Source organism: Etheostoma cragini, chromosome 8, assembly GCF_013103735.1.
Source record: "Etheostoma cragini isolate CJK2018 chromosome 8, CSU_Ecrag_1.0, whole genome shotgun sequence".
Taxonomy (NCBI): Eukaryota; Metazoa; Chordata; class Actinopteri; order Perciformes; family Percidae; genus Etheostoma; species Etheostoma cragini.
Genome location: NC_048414.1, coordinates 20,536,773 through 20,561,780, shown reverse-complemented (window position 1 = coordinate 20,561,780; position 25,008 = coordinate 20,536,773). Strand labels below are relative to the sequence as shown.

At 39.3% G+C, this 25,008-nt stretch overlaps 1 protein-coding gene and 1 long non-coding RNA gene across 4 annotated transcripts in view; one reads left to right on the top strand and one right to left on the bottom strand.

The window, feature by feature from the left end:
* LOC117949807 (guanine nucleotide-binding protein G(o) subunit alpha) overlaps nucleotides 1-25,008 on the bottom strand; it is a 123,002-nt gene that overhangs the window by 12,935 nt on the left and 85,059 nt on the right. For all 3 annotated transcript variants that reach the window (XM_034880358.1, XM_034880357.1, XM_034880356.1), the window contains exons 4-6: nucleotides 17,973-18,133; nucleotides 7,723-7,851; nucleotides 5,626-5,755 (exon numbers count right to left, since the gene is read on the bottom strand). In XM_034880358.1, the coding sequence (XP_034736249.1) occupies nucleotides 5,626-5,755; nucleotides 7,723-7,851; nucleotides 17,973-18,133 (420 nt within the window). The remainder of the gene's footprint in view (nucleotides 1-5,625; nucleotides 5,756-7,722; nucleotides 7,852-17,972; nucleotides 18,134-25,008) is intronic.
* Nucleotides 7,337-13,742, top strand: LOC117949809. The gene is made up of 3 exons (XR_004657743.1): nucleotides 7,337-7,347; nucleotides 12,770-12,773; nucleotides 13,674-13,742. It is a non-coding gene; the product is annotated as an uncharacterized LOC117949809 (long non-coding RNA).

The window sequence follows — 25,008 nt, the reverse complement described above, 5'->3', positions numbered from 1 at the left end:
GCATGATCATAGTACACAAATACACACACAAACACACACACTGGTTAATCAACCAGACAAGTATAAAAAAAATTGTGTTCGGAAAAGTAGTCCAATCGAGAACACACATACTTCACACACACACACCACTGAGACACAAAGAGGAACCGACTAAATAAAAAGCACAACAGAAGTACTGACGAGTTCCTCTTAAATACGGACACAGCATGTCCTGCTCTGTGTGTGTGCGTGAGTGTGTATGTGTGTGTAGCAACACATCAGTTATAGGAGTTATTAGTAAGCTGGATGTTGCAGCTGAGTTAAACAAAGCCGTGCACTTCTAGCGCTTAAGCTGTGAGCCACTGCCTGCTCTAACTGGTCTATGTAACCATTGTTAAATGAAAACTCAAAAGGTATTCTGTGGAGTTTGTGACCATTAGGGGCACTGTAGAACCGGGCTTTAAAAAATAAAAAAAGGACCCTGTGATTGAGTGTATTAGATATTCTGCAGCACGTGCTTGAGGACACAACCCTCTCACCGTGAGCAGAGGTTTATGTAATCTGCAGGAGGCAGCGACAGTTACAGGAGGTAATGATTTATAAAGGGTTCAGTGGACCAATAAGGGAGGAGAATAAATGAATGCAAAGTGCATTATAATTAGCTGTTGCAATTTCTTCTGAGGTAGAAAATTGTACATGTTCCTTAGGCTGGATACACACAATGCATTTTTAGTAATAAAAAAAAATCAACAGGGTATATATTAACAATAAATGCTACGTTAAAAACAAGATTTAAGGCATATCTGTTTACTGTTAAAGGACGATCTGAAATGGCAAGAAAAGGCAAGAGAACTAAATACATTAAGTGGACATTCATGTTTGTATTATTTTACACAATAATACTATTTTCCATCATTAGGCACATTAATGATATTTTGGCTTTCTAGATTGAGTTGTTACTGGCTGAGTTGTTACAGCGTTTACTTTTTAGTGCTTATGCTAAAAAAACACTATCCTATCTATACTGAATATAAAATCGATTACGAAAACATATGAGACTATTGATTGTTTTTAAGAATGAGATGAATTGAAAGCAGTTTCTTTCTGGTCCAATCAGAATAGAGCCAACTAGAAATGTGGCATATAACTGTAGATCCAGGCAATGCAGCCTCATGTACAACATACAAGAGAAGGTTTAAATAGTTAGTACAATAATTAGAGAATTAATGAAGTGATCAGACAGACTGACAGATAGCAATACACCATTTGACAAAGCTGTGCAAAATCTCACACACACACACACACACACACACACACACACACACACACACACACACACACACACACACACACACACACACACACACACACAAATCAATTCCTTTTTTTCCAAAACAGAAAGTGGCACTGCTTTCAACTCATGTTAGGTGTATTAACCTATTGAAAGGTTTCATACCTGTCTGTGGGTGGAGCATCTGGGGAAGATCTGACTGCTGATTGGTTAGAGAGGACAGTCGATGGCGAGAGTGAGAGGAGGAGTGGAAGGAGCCAGAGATGCTGCAGGACGGAGCTTAGAGCAGGAACAGAAAATGCAAGGGACCCGCCCACCCACGTCCTACTTCCTTTATGACACCCCGTTTACTTCAAACACACACATACAGTACACACATACACACCCCTAGTGCTGAAAAGAAAGTAGTTGTCATTGTACAATGTGTGTTTGTGTGTGTGTGTGTGTGTGTGTTTGTGTGGAAACAAGACAGGGAGAGGCAGAGAAAAACAAAATGCAAGCAGTTCATCAATAGAAAGAAGGGAATTAGAAAGCAGCAGAAGTAGTATGTGTTGTACTGCGTGTGTGTGTTTCCATACAGCACTTGAATATTTCCATAGATACATAGTGTTCAGTGAAAACCTTTAGAATTCTGTATTGTCCTATCAAAAGGACAAAACCCCCACAAACAAAACAGACAAGCTTTAACCTGTCACCTTATTAACCAGGCAATACCATACCATATCATACAGGTACTGCATATTACACGGTACAAGCAAAACTGTACAGCAAAAAAAGGAAGAAAAAAAGTCTTTCATTTAATTAACACAAGTATTAAATATGTTCTCTTGCCGGCCATAGGCAGTATCTGACTGTGGGCTGTTGGAAGACGGCAATAAACTGAAAGTGAGGATTGTGCATGCAGGAGGTGGTGTTGCTCCTTTTGTTGTGGAGTCAGTCAGCCCGATCAGAAATGTAGCAAACACAGCGTCGCTACTGTTAGCTACTTTAGCTAGGAAACTCATCAAGACTTTTTATGTTAATTTCAGCAAAGACTACAAATAATATTAATCAGTTTGTCATTGGTTAGTACAACCATTCATTTTATGCAGCTAGTCAAGAGCATTTGGGGAGCGAACATTTCCGCTCCTTGTTCATGAAAATGTTCGTTCAATTTCGCTTCACGCTCAACTCAAATCACTCGCCAAAAAAAAAAAGGAAAAGAAGAAAAGCGGCGTTGCATTTAGCAGATGAACGGCGCTAGAAAGAAGTCCGCCTGACAACAGGCACTGGTGGCTTCGTATGGGGGCGTTCATCTTTATGCACTGCTCCAGCTGCAGTAACATGGACTCATGGTGTGAGTGGTCCCGGGGGGAGATATGAGTAGAAGATAAGGCAACACTCCAACATTTAAAAAATCCGCTTGGTGCTAAATCCAAAATCCTGTTGCTCGCACTCTACGCTCACTCGCGCTTCGCTCCCATGCTCTGTCCGGGTCCAGGTCACATTAACGCAGTTTTCCAATATTTATTGTTGGGAAGTAGTAAAAAATGTGCTATTGTCCATACTGTCTTTCCATTATACTTTAATACTTTGAACAGCATGATCATGAAACCAGTATAATGATTTCAAAGTGTTATTCAAAAAGTTATTAAATATTTCTTTGTGAACCCCTGGGCAGAAATGAGTGAACACCGTGGAAAAGTACCGTCAGGTCATTTGGTTCAGGGAAACAATTTCTTTGTTTAGTGGATGCTAAAAAATCCATTATAAGGTACTCTTAACCCCTGTCCAGATAGGATTAGTATTATGGGAAAAGGCTGGCTTTCTAATTAAATAGCGTGCCCAAAGGGATATATGTATTTCTTTATCATTCCCTTATTAGTGAGGAGGGGGTGTTACAATATCTTTCCTGTACAATTGTAGAATATCTTTATTGCATACTTGTACTTTCTGAATCAAATACCATGATTCAGATGTATGTGGTAGCAGAGCTGACAAGAGGCTGTGGGCGCAAGCCAAAAAAACGTTTGGTAATTTGCCTTGTAATTATAACTCCCACACTAATGCTTTCAATAATAATTCATCATGTTGAACAGATGTTTAATGCAGTCCTTTGACTTTTGTTTGATTGGTAATTTTCTTTTTTGGTTCACCCATTTCGCCACAGATTGCCTTGTATTCCTTGTTTTTCAGCTATGGACTGTGTTGGTGAGAAGATAATAGGGGTCGCAATTTCATAGTAAAACATTAAATTGACTCTGGGGACATTTCACAGAGTAAAACACCGCCGTAATTAAAACAATTACAAATTACTGCTCTATAGTATGATCAATTGAGGCATTGTCAACGAAAAACGTGTTATATTTGTCTCTTTACAATAGGTTTTTCCCTGGAAATAGTGACTTTTGAAATTGTTACTTTTAGCTTAGGGATGGAAATTAAGTTTTCCTATTAATATTGTATATAGCGGAGACATTTTGAGCTGTCAGATACGATAGCAGCTGTACTCAAAATACTACCATGAACTCATATCGCCTACATTTGGACAGATGTCTGCAAGAACAGAAAACCCTGCACACCGACTATATGGCCCCAGATATGCAACACATACTAGAAACTGTTTGTGCGTGTTTTATGATTTATAGGATATTTTCTCTCCGCATCTGACGTTCTTCTGCTGCTCCCAGCTCAGAGGGTGGCTTGATGACATCTGCATAGATAGAGCAGCTACTGAGCCCAATTTCCCAGCCTGGAATTCTCAGAGGATCTACTTCAGGCTTTGTAAATAGCAGTGAGCACAGTGCATTCAAATCAGCTAATTTGTTTTTTAGGTTGCACATATTGTCTCTTTACACGGCAAGGTGTGTCCTTTGTGTGAGGAGACACTGAGCTGATCCATTGTAACTGTGTTTAACCATTCCCAGAGCCTTGTTTTAACCAAATATCAGATAAGTCTTTTTACCACCCCATAGCCGTTTAAAATACTCACTCATTGACAGTTTTTCAAATTTGAAAAAATGGTAAAAAGTACTCTTGTAAAGGTTTTTATTTACCACTAATATATCTTATTTTTAACAAACAAACACTAACAAACAAAGTGAAAGCAATCTGCTTGAGGAAGTAATGTTTCTATTAACTATTGTTTAGTCCAGTGTCGTCATTGTGAGTTTTGTATAGAGTCAAATAGTCAGTTTGTGTTTCAATCTTTCAATTAAAAAGATTTATTCCAACCATTGTTAGCCTTTGTTGCTAACTACACCAATAATGTTCTATGCTTACCTAATAACATATTGTAATTCAGTGTCTTTTTTACATTTTTCTTCTTCTTACCCCTTTTGAAAATGAACAATATTATTTGAGTTGCTTATTTATTGCACATTATCTAGTTTGTTTTTCTTTTTTAATTGCTTATCAATTTTACTTTCTTTACATTTTTCATATTTAACTCCTAATTTCAAAAGAGTTATGTAAAGTAATTAAGAGTAAAGTGAATACAGGCATCTTATACACCTGCTGTATATCTCAGAATCTAACATCAGCCTTATTTGCTTTTAGAGCAACCATAAACTGAATATATATGTTACTGTAAATGTCCTTCCCATTATTTAAAACAGGTCATTTGCTTTAGTCAGCATGCAACTTGGTTTTAGTGTCAATGCAGGGAAGAATGATTTGCATAGATAAAAATAACTCACATAAACTCCTCTATGTCTCCGCTTGTATTTTTGCATTGTAACCATCCAACAGTGTGTTCACCAGAAAAGCAGCACAGTTAAGTTAAGTGTTTTGTTAAACAAACAAGTCCAAGAAGTACTTTGAATGTAGCCTTCAGGGTTGTTCTGTTGATATATTTACATGACGATGATATCTGTGGATGGTGTACCAAACGGAGATCCAGAGGAAACACCAAGGAATCCCTTAGAAATTGACATTGTGTTCTGGTTGTACGGAAAGTATAAAGGCAGACGACGGCTGATGCTTTTGTGTTATTAAATAACACCAGATATTTAGATGGATGCTAAATCAGAGCAATAAAGGAAGTTTGTCTGTATGTCTGTACCAGTAACTCCTGAAACAAAGTGAAAGACTTATATATGAAAGGCAAATATAAACATTTTAAAACTTTCCTTCCATAATTTTTTCAGCAGCTCATCAAAGAGACAATACTGTATCAGGATAATATTGCATCTGGAGATTTCCACCCCTACTTTTATATAGTGTTAGAATGTTTTAGTGGACTATTACCCATGCTTCTGCACATCCTGAATGTATAAAATGATATTACCGATGCCATTTGCTATAGTTTCCGTACAATATTTATAAATATTAGAATAATAAATATTAAAATAAGGCCACAAAGTGACAGTCCTTACCGTGGTTTCGTCCTCGTGCAGCACTTGGTCGTATCCGCTGAGTGCCACACAGAAAATGATAGCTGTGACATCCTCAAAACAGTGGATCCACTTCTTCCTCTCCGACCTCTGACCTCCTACATCAAACAGCCTGATAGACAGAGAGACAGCCATGAAGACACACGCATGAACGCACGCACACACACAGAGATGCAAACACACCCATGGGACTTAAAATGTCACCTCACCTGCCCGTGCCAAATAATACCACCATATTCAACCATAGAGCCTTGGATGCTGAACTGTGTGTGTCTTCTGAATGAGTTGTGATGACTTTGTACTGTAGGTCGATCCCTAAAATACTATCATTTTTTAAAATGATCCGACAATTTCACCCAAGTGTATGCTCCATATGTATCAGAAGCTATTTTGATATTCATTTTATTTTTCTGTGCATGAAAAACTCTCAAATTTAAAGTCTTATGGCATTAGGGAGATGGGATTTCACAAATTCTAGCAGCTTTCATCTTATCTTCATACATTTTATTCTTGGAAAAGAACTGTTCAGTATTTCCTTGAATCTATACGTGTGTGACTATTGCTATTTATGTACGATACTGGCCATTTGAGAGGTTTTTGCTTTAGCTGTCTAAAAGCGCCATTAAACTTCAATTTTGGGCTTTATAAGACGAAAGTTGACAATTGTCAGAAAAATGTTGACATCAAATCTTTGGTCATCAATCAAAACAGTGGTCCTAGGTCGTCTACTGATTGCCAATTTGGAGGTTTTTTTCTTCTTTTTGTGCTGCATTCTGTAAATTAGGCAAAACGTACCAGCCAAGCAGAGTAGGGCAGGTCTTGGCAGAAAAGTCAATCAACTTCCGTAAATAACAAGCTATGCTCCTGCCAATGGCTGTGCAAGAGGTGCCAAGCACGGCACACGTGCCTTAGGTTGCTGACTCCTGGTCAAAGGTTTTTTGGGCCCATTTCAAACATTGACAATGATTCTCTGGTCTTTTCTCTACATCTGTGATTATGCTTGATCAGAAAAAGTGGCAGTTTTTATTGTATGGAGATGTTTAGATAGGAGGGGCTGGCTTAGACAGGGAACAGTGGAAACACCAAGTCAGTGTCTTGCCACGTCAAACTACAACCCGTAACCTTTAGAGGAAAACAAGTGAAGCTAAAACTATCAAACAACAAAACAAGACACTAGACTATAAACTGTATATCTGAGACCAGATGAACCTTTTCAATCTAAGTAAGCCATTTCTTCATAAGCTTGGAAAGACAACTCTCATGTATAAGTTGTTTTTTGGTTACAAACCTAGCAGAGAGGAGTGAATCTAAAGTGAAGGGAACCAAGAAACAGTTCCACATGAGACGGGTATAATGGTAGGTAGGTTGATGGGTTACACCCAGTATAAGAACACTGCAGTCTCCCACACACTGCCTGACTGCCAGTAATAGCAATTGAGCTGACAATATTTAGGCTTCTCAACAAAACACACCCGGCATGCCGCCTACTCAACTGCAAGAGTGACTGCAGAGAGCATCATTCAGCAGAACTAACATTTCTCTGCGTGTTTAAATGGAGTGTGTGCCTTTGTATCTGAACACACAATAAAAAAACAGTTTGTGCATTTGAGAGAGATTGGGACAGGAAGTGAAACAAACATCAGCTGAAGTGGGATATTGCATCCATCCAGAAAAATAATTGGTGTCTACAGTTTATTGACCTCTGTCCTCTGTGTGCCTATCCAAACGTTTATGTGTGTGTGTGTGTGTGTGTGTGTGTGTGTGTGTGTGTGTGTGTGTACAAGCGTAAAGAGGGGCAGAAATATCGTAATTAAATAAGAGGTCAGAAAAAGCCACCACCACTCTTTTCTCTTCCCTCTCCTGCTACCATTCCTCCTCTCTGTCATCATTCCCACAGCTCCGGTATTGCTCTAATTGAATCAGATCTCATTAAAATGGCAGACTATCATAAATATAGGCACTTGTTTAAAGCATTTCCTCTTATTAATTACAGACTGGAGTTCCTGGGTGGATAAGAGGAGCAGCCAGAAAGTACTGGTGACGGTAAAAGAAATATCCATGTCATTAGTTAATACTGACCTGAAGTGGAGGTTTTTGAAGGTAAAGTGTGTCTCGACGATGCCCGTGGTCTTCACTCGAGTCCTCAGGATGTCTTGCTCTGTGGGCTGATAGTCGGCCGCACCAATCCGATCTAGGCTGTCTAGGTAGCTGCGCACACACAACAACACACAGATTGAAAATCAGCAGCGGTATATTTACTACTTTCAGTTTAGCTAGCGTAAGACACGGTAAACCTGTCAAGCTTTGGAGTTCTCTGCATGCTGAAGTGGTGTAGATGAGGCTGTTGTGAGAGAGATATTCTTCATTTTCAGAGTAGGGGAAATTGTGTATTTTTTAGCCTTTCCTACACTAAAAACACATGAGCAAAAGTATAAGGAATTGAATAAAAGGGATTATCTGCTTACATAATTTATTAACGTTCGCATGTTAGACTAACTACAATAGTTTATTACCTACAGTGGACGGAGTGTTATGAGGCAGAGGAGCACATTATTAACTAGTGTTCCGGTTTACAGGTTATCACACTGACTGTGTGGTCGCTGGTTCTGGATGCTACTACGGTATGTTAGCTAATGTCTAACAAAGGCTAATGTTAGCGTCTAGCACCTAATTGGATTTGGTAAAGTTTACACTCCAAAAACCCCAGCCATTGTTACCTAAGATAGCGCTGCGTTTGACAAATTCAATGGTCGGTCCTCATCCTATTTTTCTTGTAACAACAATAACGAAAACATACTTTTAGAAAAAAAGTTTAATAGTGTTATGTTAGAACTTAAATGTCAGGGTTTAGCAAACAGTCAGTTCTGACACTAGTTTCATCATTTACATGGTGGTTTAAAGTGGTAGGCGTAGTTTGCTGATCCCACAGAGTGACATTACTTTAAATGGATGCATTTTGTTTTGCTGTAATCCACTTTGTGTTGCAGTGTAATGATGTATGTTATGGCTCAGGTGGGTGAAACAGTACAGTAAGCATTACATAACATGCAGTATGTGACAGCCACCCACTGCATTACTGTCATCAATAATGAGAGTAAATGTGCTACTCTACTGACTGCGGTGGGGGTTTTCTCTATCAATTTCACGCTCACTCTGTGGGAGGTCAGTGGACAGATCGATACTGTCACAACAGGTGTATAATTATTCAATAAAAGTTGCTTCATTCATTTGGTTCAGTTTGCGTTCAGACTGCACTTTAACAGTTTATGGATTTAAAAATTATCATCCCTTTAAATCATGTATAAGTCTGTAATTTGAAATTGAAGGCTAGAAAAATGCATGTTTTTTTGGTTCACTTCCCTCCTAGTGAACAGAACTCTAGTGCACTTGGAAACCAACCGAGACCCCCGCTTTTTGTCCCCACCAGAGTTTGAATTATTTTTTACACCATTGTTCTCAAACAGGGGTACGCCTACCTCTAGGGGTACTTTGGAGTACTGCAGGGGGTACATAATTTCTTTTTAAATGTTAATTTAAATAATTTCAGTCACACATATTTCCTAAATGGATGCATTTAGTGATTCTAAACATTTATCTAGCATTTAAGTGTTTTTCTGTAATAATATTATTCAGTAAACCTGACTCAGATGGCAGAGCTCTGCATTGTGCCTCTTTATATACTGCAGCTAGGCATTTCTTTTCACCCAAAAAGCTTTTGTATTGGTCAGGGATTACTTAAAATAAACTGAAATAAATCTTTCAAAGGGGGTTGATTATTAAAAAAAGTTGAGAACCACTGTTTTACACCACCCCAAACCAACCGGAATATCCCATTACATGCTCCAGGGTTCGGTTAAATCGGACTTACTGTAATTGCTCAGGTGTAACAGCAACCATGTTCACTTGCCACTATTTAACAAGTGAGAAAGGGAAGTGGGTGGGCTAGATGACTCGGTTCAGTTATGTAATACAATATCCCTGTAAGTGGACCTTTATTTTTTAATGTAGAAGTATAAATTGAATAATCCTCACAGCCCTGGGAGGGCAGCTCCCTGGCTGAGGGATACTGTATAAACCCACCCTACCCTTAAGCGGGAATAGGCTAGAGAGTGAAGGGAGCTGTTACTTACTTATTCACTTTTTTTCAGCATACACTTATAATCTTTTATTTTGATTGGCTAAGAGGTGTCTGTTATGCTCTTTTAATGCCGTTTTCTCTCCCCGTGATGTAATGCCCACCATGGAGGGTATTGGTTCTTACATATTTTCTTCTAAAAAAAAACCTTCACTTCTAAAACCAAGTGCGGGTGAGAAATAATTTACCACAAACCAACCACTCAGACATTATTGGTATTCCAACAGAGATGGGCAGGCCGAAAGTCACACAAAAAGACAGAAGAGCGGGAGAGAGAGCAGAAACTATACCACATCATGTATCAATGCATCCATTAGTGTTATGCTTGTAAAGGCTTTATTTATAGATCGGTGAGAATGTGGTTTCAGAGCTTTTAAATGGATGTTGAGTTACTTTGAAGAGAATGAGAAAAAAAAAGAAAAAGGCTAGAGAGGGGAGGAGATAAGGGGTTGGCACACAAAGACACACACACACTCACACCGCGCACACACACACACACACACACACACACAGTATACAGTCAGTACACAGTCAGTACACGCAGCATCAGTGATTAGAACTAGTGATCAAATAGTAAGGAACATGCGTAAGAGCTTGGGGTGTGGAGAGAAAGTAGAGTGCAGAAAGGGGAGACAAAGAGAATGTAAGAGGAAGAAAACAGTTTTTTTACAGGGCTATAATGAGGCAAAGTGATCTGCTGGATCTTGATTTAAATGGGAAACATTTAGTAAAATAATGTTAAAACGGTATTAATAGAAAACAATTGTGACTGCGTGAGTTCATTTTGAAAACTAAAATGGATCTGATATGCTAATCAAAACTATATATATATATAAATAAAATAAAGAAAAGTGCATCTTATCACAAAAATAAGATGCACTTAAAAAATAGCTGATTTCATGGTGTAGAATTTCTAGAAAGAGGAACATAACAACTGCTCTTTACCAGATCGTGGCTGTATTTGTGTTGCCTTCCTACTGAACAAAGTGTGGTTAGAAAACTCTTCAGACACTACTTGAAAACTGTAGTGTGGATGCAAATCATTTTCAAACACAGCATTTTCAGACCTTTCTGCCTTAGTAGGGACATATTCCAAGATCTTAAGATGGCAATGGTATTGGTTCGTATGCAACACAATCGGAAGAGCTGTAGTAGAAATACTGAAAAACAAGTGCACTGGGATTGTCTCGACGGGGCTCTCACATACATACATGCACAACTGGATTGGCTATCAAAAAAAAGAACAGAGGAGTTCAGATTCCACACCACGCACAGAGGGACTGAAACTTCATTACTCCACTATATCTTTATGTATGGCAAATATTTGTTTGCTGCTGTATTAACCCTCCTGTTGACCTCGGGGCAAATTTTACCGGTGTTCTATGTCAGAAACATGACTTTCTATTCAACCAAATTTCCATCAAGGCCAATTGATGATTACTACTTTTATGGTCTGCCTGGGAGAAAATCTGTGGTCCTCCATAAACATATGTTTCTCTGACCTTAACTATTAGTCAAGATTATTTTTTATTTGCTGCATATTTTACTCAATATTAAGGTGTAATTTCATGTAAATAAGCATTATTCACCATCAATTTCATAAAGAAGTTTAAACTAGTGGTAATAAGTCATGAAGTTGGCCAAAAAGATGTAACACAAAGTTGCCTTTAAAGAGGTAAACCAAACCGGAGAACAAGTGCATGGTCGACAGGAAGACAATACGAGGGTTAAAGTTCTGAACATTGAGTACAGCGCCTTCAAAAAGAGAGACAGTGATGACCCAGGCTGGAAAGGAAGAGCAAAATGGAAAAAAAACTGACAACATACAACACAGTTTACAGATTGATTTCTCTTTTTTTGAGGGATGATGGATTATTATGGCAGAAAAAAAACAAAGACCTTTCATTACGTTGTGTGAGGCTCTGGGAAATTATAACTGACATTTTTCACTATTTCATGTGTCAGAGACAAAGTGATTAGGCCTAACTGGCATATCAGTAATCAGCAGACTAATTGATAATGATAACAATCGCTGGTTGCAGCACTACGAAGCATTATAAAACGCATGTTCAGCAACCTCTCAAGCTGGATGCTAGAAGTCACTGAATCGTGTCCCTATGTTTGATGATTTGAAGTATCTCTTTATCTCAACACATTCAAAAATAGATATTTGACTACTAAGTAAGAAAGGTCCGTTAGATATGCCAGTATTATTTGAGCACTAGATGTGACTTTTATAAGGTTTACCTACATAGTAGGTTGAACCCTCTAAGAACAAAAGCCATCAGCTGCTCCTATTTCCACCCTGCAGGCAACTTTCAGGCCACTGTATTTTACATGAACTTAAATAAACACAGAATGGTAACATAATTTCACTCATACATTTGATGTGCCCTGAAGGTCCTACACTACATGCACAGCAATGCAAATTACATTACATCATGCTTGGGCATGACTTTTGTATGCTGCTGTATGGATTTTTAGATGGCATACAGTATGCAGCCCACCACTGCATTTGACAATGGTCTTTATGGTGCACTCAGTCGATTAACACCAGACTCCAGCGTATGCTCCTCTCATTTCCCTGGTGATTTACAGTATTACAGACGATCACAGAAAGAGTGTTCAGCACAAAAGAGAGACAATGGGAGAGAATCTTGTCTGTGAGGTTATAATGGCAACGATGAGCACATTTGTGTGTGTGTTTCTGGCATAGAAATCTATGTTTTCTCACCACATACGCAATACTTCAGCATCACTCTCACAACATACACACACTCACACTCTACCCCTCTATCTTTAACAGACGCTTTTACTTTCAGTAGTCTACAGCATTGTTACATGTATGTGTAAAAAGAATCACTGGATGACCGTAATTAACATCAACTAAGGCACTAGTGGTAACAAAAAAGGGACTTAATTCCAAAAGGGCTGGTAGCCTTTTTCTTTGTTTTGAGAGGAAACGGCCAACACAATGTGAGAAAGATGCAGATGAGTATTTAAGTATGCAGGCAAGCGGTTGCTATGTTATAGCACACAGTCAAATTGATCACTTAGTGCATTAACTCTAATGACCCAACACTATCCTTTTACATTGGCATGTGGTTCACTATAGAAATCAACCCATCAAACAGGCGCCACATATTACAATGCGGTTGCTATCCAAGCTGAATTATTAATTACATGTAGGTGACATTTCAAAATATAAAGGGCTGACAACATACTATATCCACCAGGGTATACCAAAAAATATTTTAACTGTAAACATACACAGTTAAATTACATACAAATGCACTTTAAGGCAGAATATGTATACTTTGATATATACCTAAAAAACACTCTGTGGTTGTATGTGTTTTTACAGTATCAGCCCAAGGCAGGTCGTGTTCACTGTCCTTCTTCATAGCTGTTGCTAAGTTACCGATTTTTAAAAGGTTAGACGTCTCTCCCCTACTGTGATATTCTGACACATATTTACAACCAGCGCTTGTCACTTCTGCACACGCCGCAGTGACATGATGCAACATGATACAACTTGGCCACAACATAAAAGGGCTCTGAATCGATAAAGGAAAAAAGCCCTGTCATTATTTAGCCCTGAGAAGAAGAAAAGCCAGGACATATTATACTTATGATGCACACATGCTTCAAGGCATACTGTCCAGATCACCACATCGATTTTGTATTCAAGCCTTTCATGAACACAAGCATGCTGACCTTTAAACATGGACTTTAAATGTAGTCCAAATAGGTTTATTTTTTTGAAGATTATTTATATGGCTTTTCCCTTTCTTAGATATGACAGTGGATAGACAGGAAAAGGGGGGGATGACAAAAGTGAACCCAATGCAGAAGTGCCTTAAACCCACATTCTGTTTGTACAGAAAACCTATAGGAAAATGACCCTACTTCTCACTTGATTAATTACCTCAATAAACATTTTCATAACGGGTTTATGGCCTCAATCACTAGTTTATGGGAATTTCTGCCGATTTCATGTTCTGCCGACTATGCAGATGAATGGCGCCAGAACCCGGCAGGTCTGCGTTTAGCCGCCGGTAAATCTTCAATGGATGACGGGTATGATGGGTTTGAAATCTGCAACTTTCCCTGCTGTGTTTAGCTTAGCGCAGCACCATTGCCACCATAAACAACAATGGCTTGGCCACGTCATCTTTCCCAGCTCCACCCTCTTGTCGAAAATCGTCATATCAAGTTGCATTGACCGTATTGTCAAAATCAAGGCTTCAAAACGGCAGTTCAGAAACCAATGGGTGACGTGACAGATGCTATGTCCACTAATTTTATGTAGGCCTTTAAACATTAGGTTACTTGTGTTGTCAACAAATTAACTTTCTAAAGCCAGAAATGGACAAGACACAGAATCAATATCGGTAGTAAAGAATGGAGAATGAGGCCATTTTGTCTGACATTTAACTTCAATTATTTCTAAACAAGTATACTCAGACTTCTTGCTATTAGTGGGCATGATGCACTCTGATCTTTGAATACTGCAGTCTTCAAGTGGAATAAACCAAAGTACCAAAGCCACATGCTGGACCACTGTTCACTTAACTACTTCAACGGACATCTTATTGTCATTGCGTGTGTGATTATATAGAGGCTGTGACTAAGTGGGCTCGCGCATACTACTGTGTCACAAAGGCAGGGGATGTAAATCATAAATCATAAACAGAAAGTATGTGTATTGTGGTAAATAGGTCAGAACATGCAGGACATTTGCACATAGATAGAGAGAGAGAGAGAGAGAGAGAGAGAGAAAGAGAGAGAGAGAGGGGGGGGGGAGCTGGGTTGCTTTAGGCAGTACTTGCTCTTCAGAATAGAGCTTTCTGCTTTCTATGTAATGCAAACACATTACACGCATGTGTGGTTACACACACACACACACACACACACACACACACACACACACACACACACACACACCCTCATGGTACTATAACCTTGTTCACTAAATACACAACAACTAAAAATCCTTTTCACAGCAAAAAGTGACAAAATATTTTAACTTAAGAAAAACAGTATTGACTTTTTTCCGGTTTTAGGGATTTTCAAGAAAAAGGCACACACGCGCACACACACATACACACAGAAACTGAGTCTGTGTAATCATGTGATATCTGTCCTACCAGGTTATTGGCTGTTTGTTGTGTTCGGCTCCACAGGCCACAACATAATAGGAAGTGTGCCTCAATCCTTAATGTGACATTTAACACAGGCACACACGCACCACGCACATGACACGCACGCTCCATGTGCACATGTACACACACACACACACACACACACACACACACACACACACACACACACACACACACAGCGGATGTTGTAACTGACCACATGTAAATGTTGACAGGAATGCTTCCACTTTGAATGCTGCAACTCTCTCTCTTTCTTTCTCTCCTCCTTTTCTATTCATTTTTAACTTACCAACTCACTCTTTTCCTTGGCTTTTTTGTCTCATTTGTCTTTCGGTCTCTATCATCCAATACCTCTTTAAATGATTTCTTTGTCCTAGCCTCTGTTTGAATTCCCCCCTCTTGAAACCTACATTTTCTTATCTGTCTATATCTTTCCTGCCCTTTTCTCAATCTGCCTTTTGTCATAATCTCTGTAGGGGTGGGAATCACCAGACACCTCCTGATACGATTGCAATATTCAGCAATATATGCAATTTATTACCTTTTTTCGAACAAATGATGACCCCAAAAGGAAACTTTGTCAACATCTGTTTCATCTAAAAAAAAATACATTTCTCTGTTTGTTCATTGCACTTTAATGTTATTGCTGCATAATGGGATTGTCAAGCAGGCAAACGGACCAACACATATATAGTAAAAGATCGTTACTTGGCGTCTGTGTATAGATACAGTATTGTTACGGAAAATATCGCAATACTATGCTTTATTGGTATTTCCCCCTCCCTTAATTCTCTGCTTTGTTCATTCTTTTGCTAGTTTTTCAGTTTGATGTTACCTGTGTGTCTGCATTAGCTTAGGACACTTATATTAACTGGTATATTACCATCCAAATGGTTCATTTGATCTCATCTCTAGATGTGGTTTGCTGTTATTTTAGAAAATTTCAAAATATGTAAAGCATGCATGAAGCATTTAGCAAGTAACACTGCTGTATGTAACATATGAGACCATACTGCCTGAATCAGTGTTTTTGAGTCATTGGTACACAGCAGTTCCAAGGTGGAAATGCTCAGGCATGGCATTGACTGCTTAATTCGCTCACAATATATCTTGTATTATATAAAAAAACACCACATGGAAATGTTAACAAGGTTATAAACATGACTTTTATTGGAGAGGGTCTGTAAAGTATATTGGTTTGGAGCAGAATGCCGTTTCATATAAATTTGTGTTATTAAATGGGCAGTGTAGTAACTAAAGAAATACACTGGCTTCCTTCACTGCATCCGTGGTTGGAGCCTCTACAAGGGGTATACTGCAGCGTACAGTATGTGCTGCTAACAGCAACTAAGATATATGACTCCATCTGTCACTCCATTCTAATTTCATCCTATGTCACTGTGTAATTTCACTGGATGTACGGTGCACAATTAAACAAGGGCTATACGCACAAATATGTCACTTGAGGGAAATAACTCCCCCACCTTGCTCTCTCTCTCGATGTCTCCTTCGCTTGCTCTCTCTCTCTCTCTCTACCCACGCACAGGCACTCTGCATAAATCAGGCCCTGTACTTGTAATAGTGATTGACTGTGTGGCGTAAGAGCTAGGGTATGTTCACATTTAGAAGATTATAAATGAAAGCTTGTTTTTGTTTGTTATGGTTGGTGGGTGGATATTTTTTAATGACACTGGGGTGTTAATGACTTATCTATTGATCAAGACTTAAGAAGTTAGGACTTAGCCGGGCAGGTGAAACACACACACACACACACACACACACACACACAGACGCTACTGTGCTGAGTCAGTGACATGTTACTTCACACAAGGATTGCAAATGTGCATATTATTGTCTGATATGGTGGTTGTAACAAAACAACATCCTATATCCTTTCATTTGCCACTGTCACCGTAGACAATGTCCCTTCATACTCACTCACACTAGAGCTGGGGGATATCACCTGAGATTAATATCACAATTATTTGTCACATTTACCTCTGTACAATAAATGAAACAATATCTTACTGCAGACACTGTGAATGAGACTCTCTGCCCGTGCAGCGGTACTCCTATTCATTCTGTGCGATTCATGTTTGACATGCCCGCTGATTAGGAACACTTTTGGGTTTGTGCTTGTAAAACCAGGTAAATCAAACTAGAGTAGGATTCATTTCACATGTCCTGCAACTAGGGCTGTGCAATATGACAATATATATCGTCAAAATTATTAACGGAGTTAACTGCGTTATATTAACCCGTTTTAACGGAGTAAATTCTTATCGCAAAATGAACGTTCGTTTTGGTCTAGCAAACTTTGTAGTTTTTTCACATGCTGTTGCAACAACTAGGACCATTAGAAAAACTACAACACAACACCACACCGGATCTAGCTAGACCAGAAACAAATCAACAGGCACGCATACACTTGTTAGGGCTTGCAACCTGGCCAAAGAGAAGTAACGTTACATTTTGTGCGTAACGCATGCATATGCCTATCATTTCTATTAAGATGTCAAAACAAACAGCAGCAAACTGCAATACGGCAATATTTACGTAATTTACACGTTGTTTTAGTTTTGGATCCTGACACATTAATTTTGCAGTGCTTAAAGTCTTAAAAAACTGAGAAAATACTCAGTACTTTTCATTTGTCAAGTAGGTAAATTATACAAGAGTGTACAGAAATAAGCTGCACCATGTGGTTATTTCATATGCTTTACTATTTTTATCGAATCACCAAAGAACATGCAATTATAAAACATATAAATTGGTATTAAGATATAAAATGATGAAAAGATTTTGGCCCAGCCCTTCCTGCAAAAATACACACACACACACACACACACACACACACGCACACAGACACACACACACACGCACACACACACACACACACACACACACACACAGTCAAACTGAGTGTGGTCTAATCATGTGATATCTGTCCTATCAGGTTTTGGCTGTTTGGGGTGTTCTGCTCCGCAGGCCACAACATACAGTAATAGGAAGTGACCATGTGTACTTACTACTGCGCTGAATCGTTGAGCTGGTACTCGCGGGCGCGGCTGAAACACTCCTGGATCCCTGAGTCGGACCACAAACGCATCATGGCGGAGAGCAGCTCGGCGGAGTAAGGCTCTGTGTCCTCCATGCGACTGACCACATCACACACCATCTTAGCATCCGCCTAGTGGAGACACAATGGAGAGAAGCAGGAGGTTGGTAATCTTAAAAGAGCAGAGTGTTCTCTAAACTCCCAAAAATCTGTAATCTTCACATCACATCTCAAAAGCACATTAGCATAATTATTGTAAACAAGCACAAGCACCACAGAGACTGTAAGTCTGTACAGTACATTGCACCACTGGATAACAGACACCCTACAGCATGATGAATACTGTTTGTCAGTTGACAATGTAAGTGCAATATAAAAAAAGAAAATATAGAGCTATTACATGTAGCAGAAGAGAGAGAACAATGCCCTGGAGGGGGGAGGATTAACATAGATGGAAGACGAAAATGAGAGAAGAAGAAGAAGAAGAAGAGGAGGTTTAAGAGTAACAACAATTAGAGAAGGCGATTACAGGAGATGACAGAAGAGAACAAGATTAGGGGGGAGAGAGAAAAGAATGAGGGCATTTTTTCAGTTCCCACTGGTCCATTTATTCTCCCGGTGAAAAGCCTTCACAAAAGCGTCATTTAAAATTGATGTGTCATTACAAACCCTGAGTCAGTACAGAGGTGGAAACACACCAGAGAGCTACAACAGTTGATCGGGAGGCCTGAGTTCCAAATACCATTTTAATGTCATCTAACTGCAATGTGGGCAAACCTTTAAAAAGATTCTCTAAAAAGCATCAGCCAGGTGGACTTTGACTAAATGTTAAGGTTTTCTTTGGGGTCTTTTTCTTTCATAGCTACAGAGGGACACAGAGGAGACTTTTGCCATGCAGCAGTGATCTGGATCTGGTCCCTTCAGGGGCAGAGACTCTGCTCTTTCCAGACAAAGATGCAGATAAATCAGCTCCTCCAAAGGACCACAATGAAAAATAAGCACTTGGGTTTTAAGACACTCGTGGTAAGGCAAAAACATGTATATATGTTTTATATTGTCGATAAAAAAGTTAAAAAGCTTCAATCCTGGTAGATAAAAATAAGTAACTGTCTTAAAACCCCATGAACTTGATTTCATCAAAATCCCTTTATCTTTCCTATACTGCCTGTAGCTGCTTCTCCTGTATTCACCCTCTGCATGAGGTTCCCTGTTCGAGCGCCTGTCTCTTTAAAGCCCACTCCCAAAAACGCCCAGTATGCTATGATTGGCCAGTCAGAGTCTCTTCTTCTGTGCTCTGCTTATAAACTGTTAACAGTCTATGGCTCTGCTGTTGCTGCATCTGTGCAACGAAGCATATAGCAGGACGTTGTGAAAAGATAGGCCGCCAAGGTTACAGCTTTGTCTGACGTTAGCATGTAGCTACATGTGGAAGTGTGTGTACCGTTAAGGTAAACACTGCAGTAGTGCCTGGAGCAGATGACCATATATGAAGAAAAAAAAATTTGCCTCGGGATGACATCATACAGAGTCGAGTGTAAAACTAATTGTTGAAACCCGAGCATCCGTAACAGTTGGACAACTGAGGTTTTGGCTCACAGGGATTACTTTTTAATATGCTGAACTCATTATTTAAAGCTTTGGCCACGTTGAACATGAACAACGTGAGGGTTCCATATGTGGTGGTGGATCACTCTTTATGGCAGTAAACAGCGGGATGAAGATAGTACCGTACTTTTACTGAACATGCATCATAACAACCGCACTTCCTCGTTCCTCCTCTTCCACGTGACAGCACTAACCAATCAGAAGCGAGAACTTAAACCGAGGTAAACGTGAGGAAATCAGAGAGGCAGATTCAACAGAATATTCTGACTGTTAAATATAGAAACATGTAAATATGTAACTAATAATTGTGTGTAACATAAATATGTAAATGATTAACTGACTAAACATTGTAAATACATTACACTTAAAACTCAAATATAAATTACATTAAATCTGATCTCATGTCTGAGACTTACAACTTTCCAAATATAAAATTAACTCCACTTCTAAACCTTTCAATATGAGAGAAAATACAGCAAAGCATTATAGGTCCCCTGTAATTGTTCTAGACAGGGATGCTATTACTGGAATTCAATAGTGTGCCTTTGCCTGGAAATTGCCTGGATTATTTTGAAAACATTATATGTGTTTAACTTAATTTATATTAAATGTCATGCTGTGTTTATGGGAAATCTAGTTAGCTACATAGCTATGTGTGAACCTGCCCCCTCACAGCGAGGGTGAACTAATCACTCAACGAAATCCCAACTGTGTACGGTCCTGCCTCCCAAAAGGTGCAATGAGCTCCCTATCGACATCTGGATGGCGGAAAGCCTAGGCATCTTCTGCCGAAGGCTAAAAACACATCTCTTCCGACTACACTTCAGATAAACATGAAGAGAGAAATAAAAACTAAAAAACTGCACTTTCTTGTCTCTTTGTAGTGTTGCTCATTTAAAGCTAATGTCCTTGCACTTATTACTTGTTGTCTGGAGTTTGCACCTTCAGGGTTGAAAGCACTTAATTAGAAGTCGCTTTGGATAAAAGGGTCAGCTAAATGACATGGAAACCAGCTGCATAGATCCCCCTTAAATTCCACTGTCATATCAAGATCTCTCCTTTGCAATCTGATGTTATTTCTTTCTTTTGCTAGCACTTACCTTCTATATGACCTTTTTTGATCAAAAGAATATTGCCGGGTTAAGGGCCCTGCCCTTTGTTCTCTTAACATTTGGTTTGTTACTTCCATACCTCTTAGTCAGAAAGCCTGAAATATAAGAATAACGAACCTAAGCCTACTAGTGTATAACGTTTCAACCTACAAGTACTTCTATAAATGTGATATTTCTATTACTGTGACCTCAGATATGTTTGAGTCAGCAAAAAGGAAGTATAAAACAGCGTGAACACAGTTCAAATATCTAAATAAACTAAGCAACGCAATACCTGGATGACTCCATCACTGGAACAATATATCATCAGTTCTTATGTCTTAAAGATTGAAAAACTCTTACCAATGAAACAGTATCGTAGCAGGATGAGTGTTGTTCCCTTACCGTAACTTTATCCAGGCATTATAATTAGATTGCACGGCACTCAGGGTGAAATTAAAATAACCGAGGGCATGATTGGTTTGAGTTTCCACATACCTTTACAAATCACAGCTTACCAAGCAATCAGGAGGAGATAATAACAGATTGCGTGGGGTCAGAGATTTGACAGTATGCATTATGCTCCTCCAGCAGCAACATAATTAAAACTCACCCAGTCTGACACACTCACACCTGGGAGTGGCCTGGTGATACCAGTGGAGCCATTGTAATGTGATACATTTCATTCACTGAGAGATTTCGCCGAGGTGAGAAACTTAAAAGCTTAAAAGGCCAATAATGTCAACATAGACTTCTCCTGACAATGATGCTTACTGATAAAGTGTTCTTTTTTACAGGATGATACAACATATTACCTCAAAACTTAAAAAAGTCTTAATTTATTCATCCAAATTTAACAGATGCAGGCTTTGATATACCCATTAAAGAACGGGCAAGGCATCTCCTTCAATTTCTTTCTTTCTGTCTCGTATTCCACATTATGGACTGATTTTCTCGTTTTCCTTAATCCTTTTCTAGCTCTCCCTCTCCTTCCCAGCTTTCCTTGATAGGAACCTCACTGGTTAAGTACTGTGGTCATAAACCACAGTACTGGACAACATAAAAAATTGACCCGATGAAAGGTCAGGGGATCACCAACGTCGATTACAAGTACGATTCATCATCTGGTTACCAAGAATGTCCGTGCAAAAGGATGTTCGTGTCAGAGGATCACCAAAGTCAGTAGGATTCATTCCCTAGGCCCATGGGCCTTGAATATCTGAAGCAAATTGAATGGCAATCAATTCATTAGCTGTTGAGATATTTCACTCTGAACCACAATTGTCATCCTCACGGTGCCGCTAGATTTAAAGTCAGAGGATCGCCACTCTCAGCAGGATTCCTCCTCTAGTTACTATGAATATCTGTATTACATGGCAATCCATCATAAAGTTGTTGAAATATTTCAAAGTGGAGAACCGACCACAGACTTTGCCATCCCCAATTTGTATTTGTATGTATTTCGCGTCTGTATTGCAATACAACACACTGACTGCTGCTTTTATTTTGTTTTGTTTTCAAATTCAGTTTAGTTTTAATTAGTTTTTCAAGCGGGTTTGCTAGTTTAGTTTTTGAAAATGCTTAGTTTCAGTTTAGTTTTTATTAGTTTTAGTGTAAGTTTCAGTTTTTCTTGTAATATGGGTTATTGGTCAGGGGATTTGAAAATGTCAGAAAAGTATTAACAGCTATACTAATAACAAAACATCATATCATCTTAGAAATATGTATTCACAATGTATTCAACGATAACACCAGTACATATATACATATAACAAATTAGTAAACAGTCTACAGAAGACGCCCCAGTGAGTGCAGAATGTGTTTGACGTGTTCCAGGAAATAACTTAACAGCCAACAGACTGAAGAAGACAGACAGGGGTTTTGAACTTTGGTTCGAGTAAAGTGGCAAACTTTTTTAAGTCAATCGACTCACACAGTTGTGTAGACATCCCTGTATCAATACACATATTAACCCCCGCTTCCTCCTGCTTATGGTTTTCCTGCGTGTTTACTAACCAGCTGTCGGGTCACTGGTAAAAGCCCTCCTGTAGTGTTCTCTGTCCTGCGGTTGTCTCCGTCACGCTGCCCCGCCTTGTACCCATACATCCATGCCCTGAACCGGGGTTAGCTTCTGTTTTGAGAAAAGGGACTTGACGTTCTCCTTTACCTTGTTAAATTATGCTAGGTTAGCCTCCTTGTGCACGCTTCTCAAATGTAGGCTACTTTCAAATTTGTGGGATCTTTCCCTTTCAATATATTGTCCCCATATTTTACCACCTATCACTGCAAGGCACTTGCTTTTATCTGACACAGTCATAATCAAATAGGACTCTTTCTTCAGACTTTCGGTCCCACCATTGTGCCAGGGGCACAGACTATGTAGTTTGTTGTGTTCAATTTTACATGGAATGTCAGGAACTATACATGTCGACGGGAAATGTCATGGTTGGAAAGATCACTTTCTTTTATGTATAATTAGTTTTTTTTTTTTTTCCTAATGCCACATTTTTATTTTTATTTCAGTTAATGACAATGTTTTTCCCACCTAATTTTCATTAATGATTATAACCTTGATCCAAACCACATTCTTTTTCCCAATCTTGACTCCAAAACTCAACTGCCGTTGCCGCATGACGCTCACTTTTTGTCGGCCAACTGCCACGGCCCCTGAAAGGATCGTCACCTTGTGGTGCCCTGTACCCGACTTACAGTCTTGTCGGCTAAACTCAACTAGCAACGGCCTCTGAAACGATCAGCAGCTCACGGTGCTCTGTAGCCGGTGTCGATAATGTCATTTTTTTATTACAACTTTATATGTTGCTATCAGCTGGCACATAAACAATATTAATACTTGTGCAATATTGATCATGTGTTGGTAGACGGCGCCATCCATGTTGTCTAGAAAAACTTTGTTCACAAATGTTTGTTGAATGTTGTGCAATTCAGTGCAAAAATGAATGGAAACACCTTAAAATGTCTTAAATTAATTCAATATACCAATTTGATTGCAAAACAGCATGTGACGTCATTACGCATACGTCATACGTTTTTATTTGCTTTAAAGCAGTTGGATGGAAACAAACTTTCCCGAGCTTTATTCGCATGTTGTTGTTTTGTTTTTTTTCACCAAACTTCAGATAATTCGATTGACAAGTGGATGGAAACTTAGCTAGTGTGGACATGAACTAGACCAGAACTATGGCAAGTCTTTGGTCCAGACTCAATGAACTACGTACAGGTGTGAAAGTGACCTTAGTCTTGTACTTGCATTGTTTGTGTACTATACAGAATTACTGTGGACTGTCAACACCAGCAAGACTTTGTCCCTCGTCGACCTCCGTCCCGTCTATCACTCTCTGCATCCAAGCATACCAACTCTCCACCCGCCTGACCTCCTCCAGTCACCCAGTCTTTCTTTCAGCCATCCCTCCATCAACCTCATCTCTGTCATTCTATCTGACCTCTATATATCTACTCATTTCTCGACAGTGTTTTGTATCTGTCTGTCCTTCATCTCTCCTTCCATCTGTGCCCATGACCATGTTTGTTTTGTTCTCCGTTTGTCCTCTACTGGCATCATGTTTCTGGTTGCTCCCTCTATATTTCTCTCCTTCCCGCCCCCTGTCTTTCTGTCCGTCCTCTCATTTACTCTTCACTTAAGCCTTCCCGCTCTCATTCTTGACATTCTTGTCACTGTCCTTTGGTTAGTCTCCTGTGCTCCTCCCAACTCTTTTCTCTGTATTTTGGTTTCCCCCCTCCCTCTCAATCCCTGTTCTTTTCATAACTCTACATTCTGTCCCCCTCTCTCTGACCTGCTCTGCTCCTCCCTTTCTCAACTCTACGACACTGACATTAGCGTCACTGACCCTTGTTATGTTGAACTATTTTTAAGCTGTCACCAAGGTGTGTGTGTGTGTGTGTGTTTGTGTGTGTGTGTGTATGTAAATGCAAGGGACCCGCCCACCCACGTCCTACTTCCTTTATGACACCCCCTTTACTCCAAACACCCACATTCAGTACATATATATACACACCCCTAGGGCTGAAAATAAAGTAGTTGTCATTGTACAGTGTTTTTGTGTGTGTGTGTGTGTGTGTGTGTGTGTGTGTGTGTGTGTGTGAACGTGCAAGAACATGGTCAAGCAAGCAGAAATGTGTTTCTACATTTGTTCCATGGATTTATTTTTGTGTACGAGTGTTTTTATACATACTGTACATATTACATTTCTTTCTGGACTAAAAGCCTCCGTCCCCTTAATGAGAGTGTGGGAGATATTTATACAGTGTATATATATATATATATACACACAC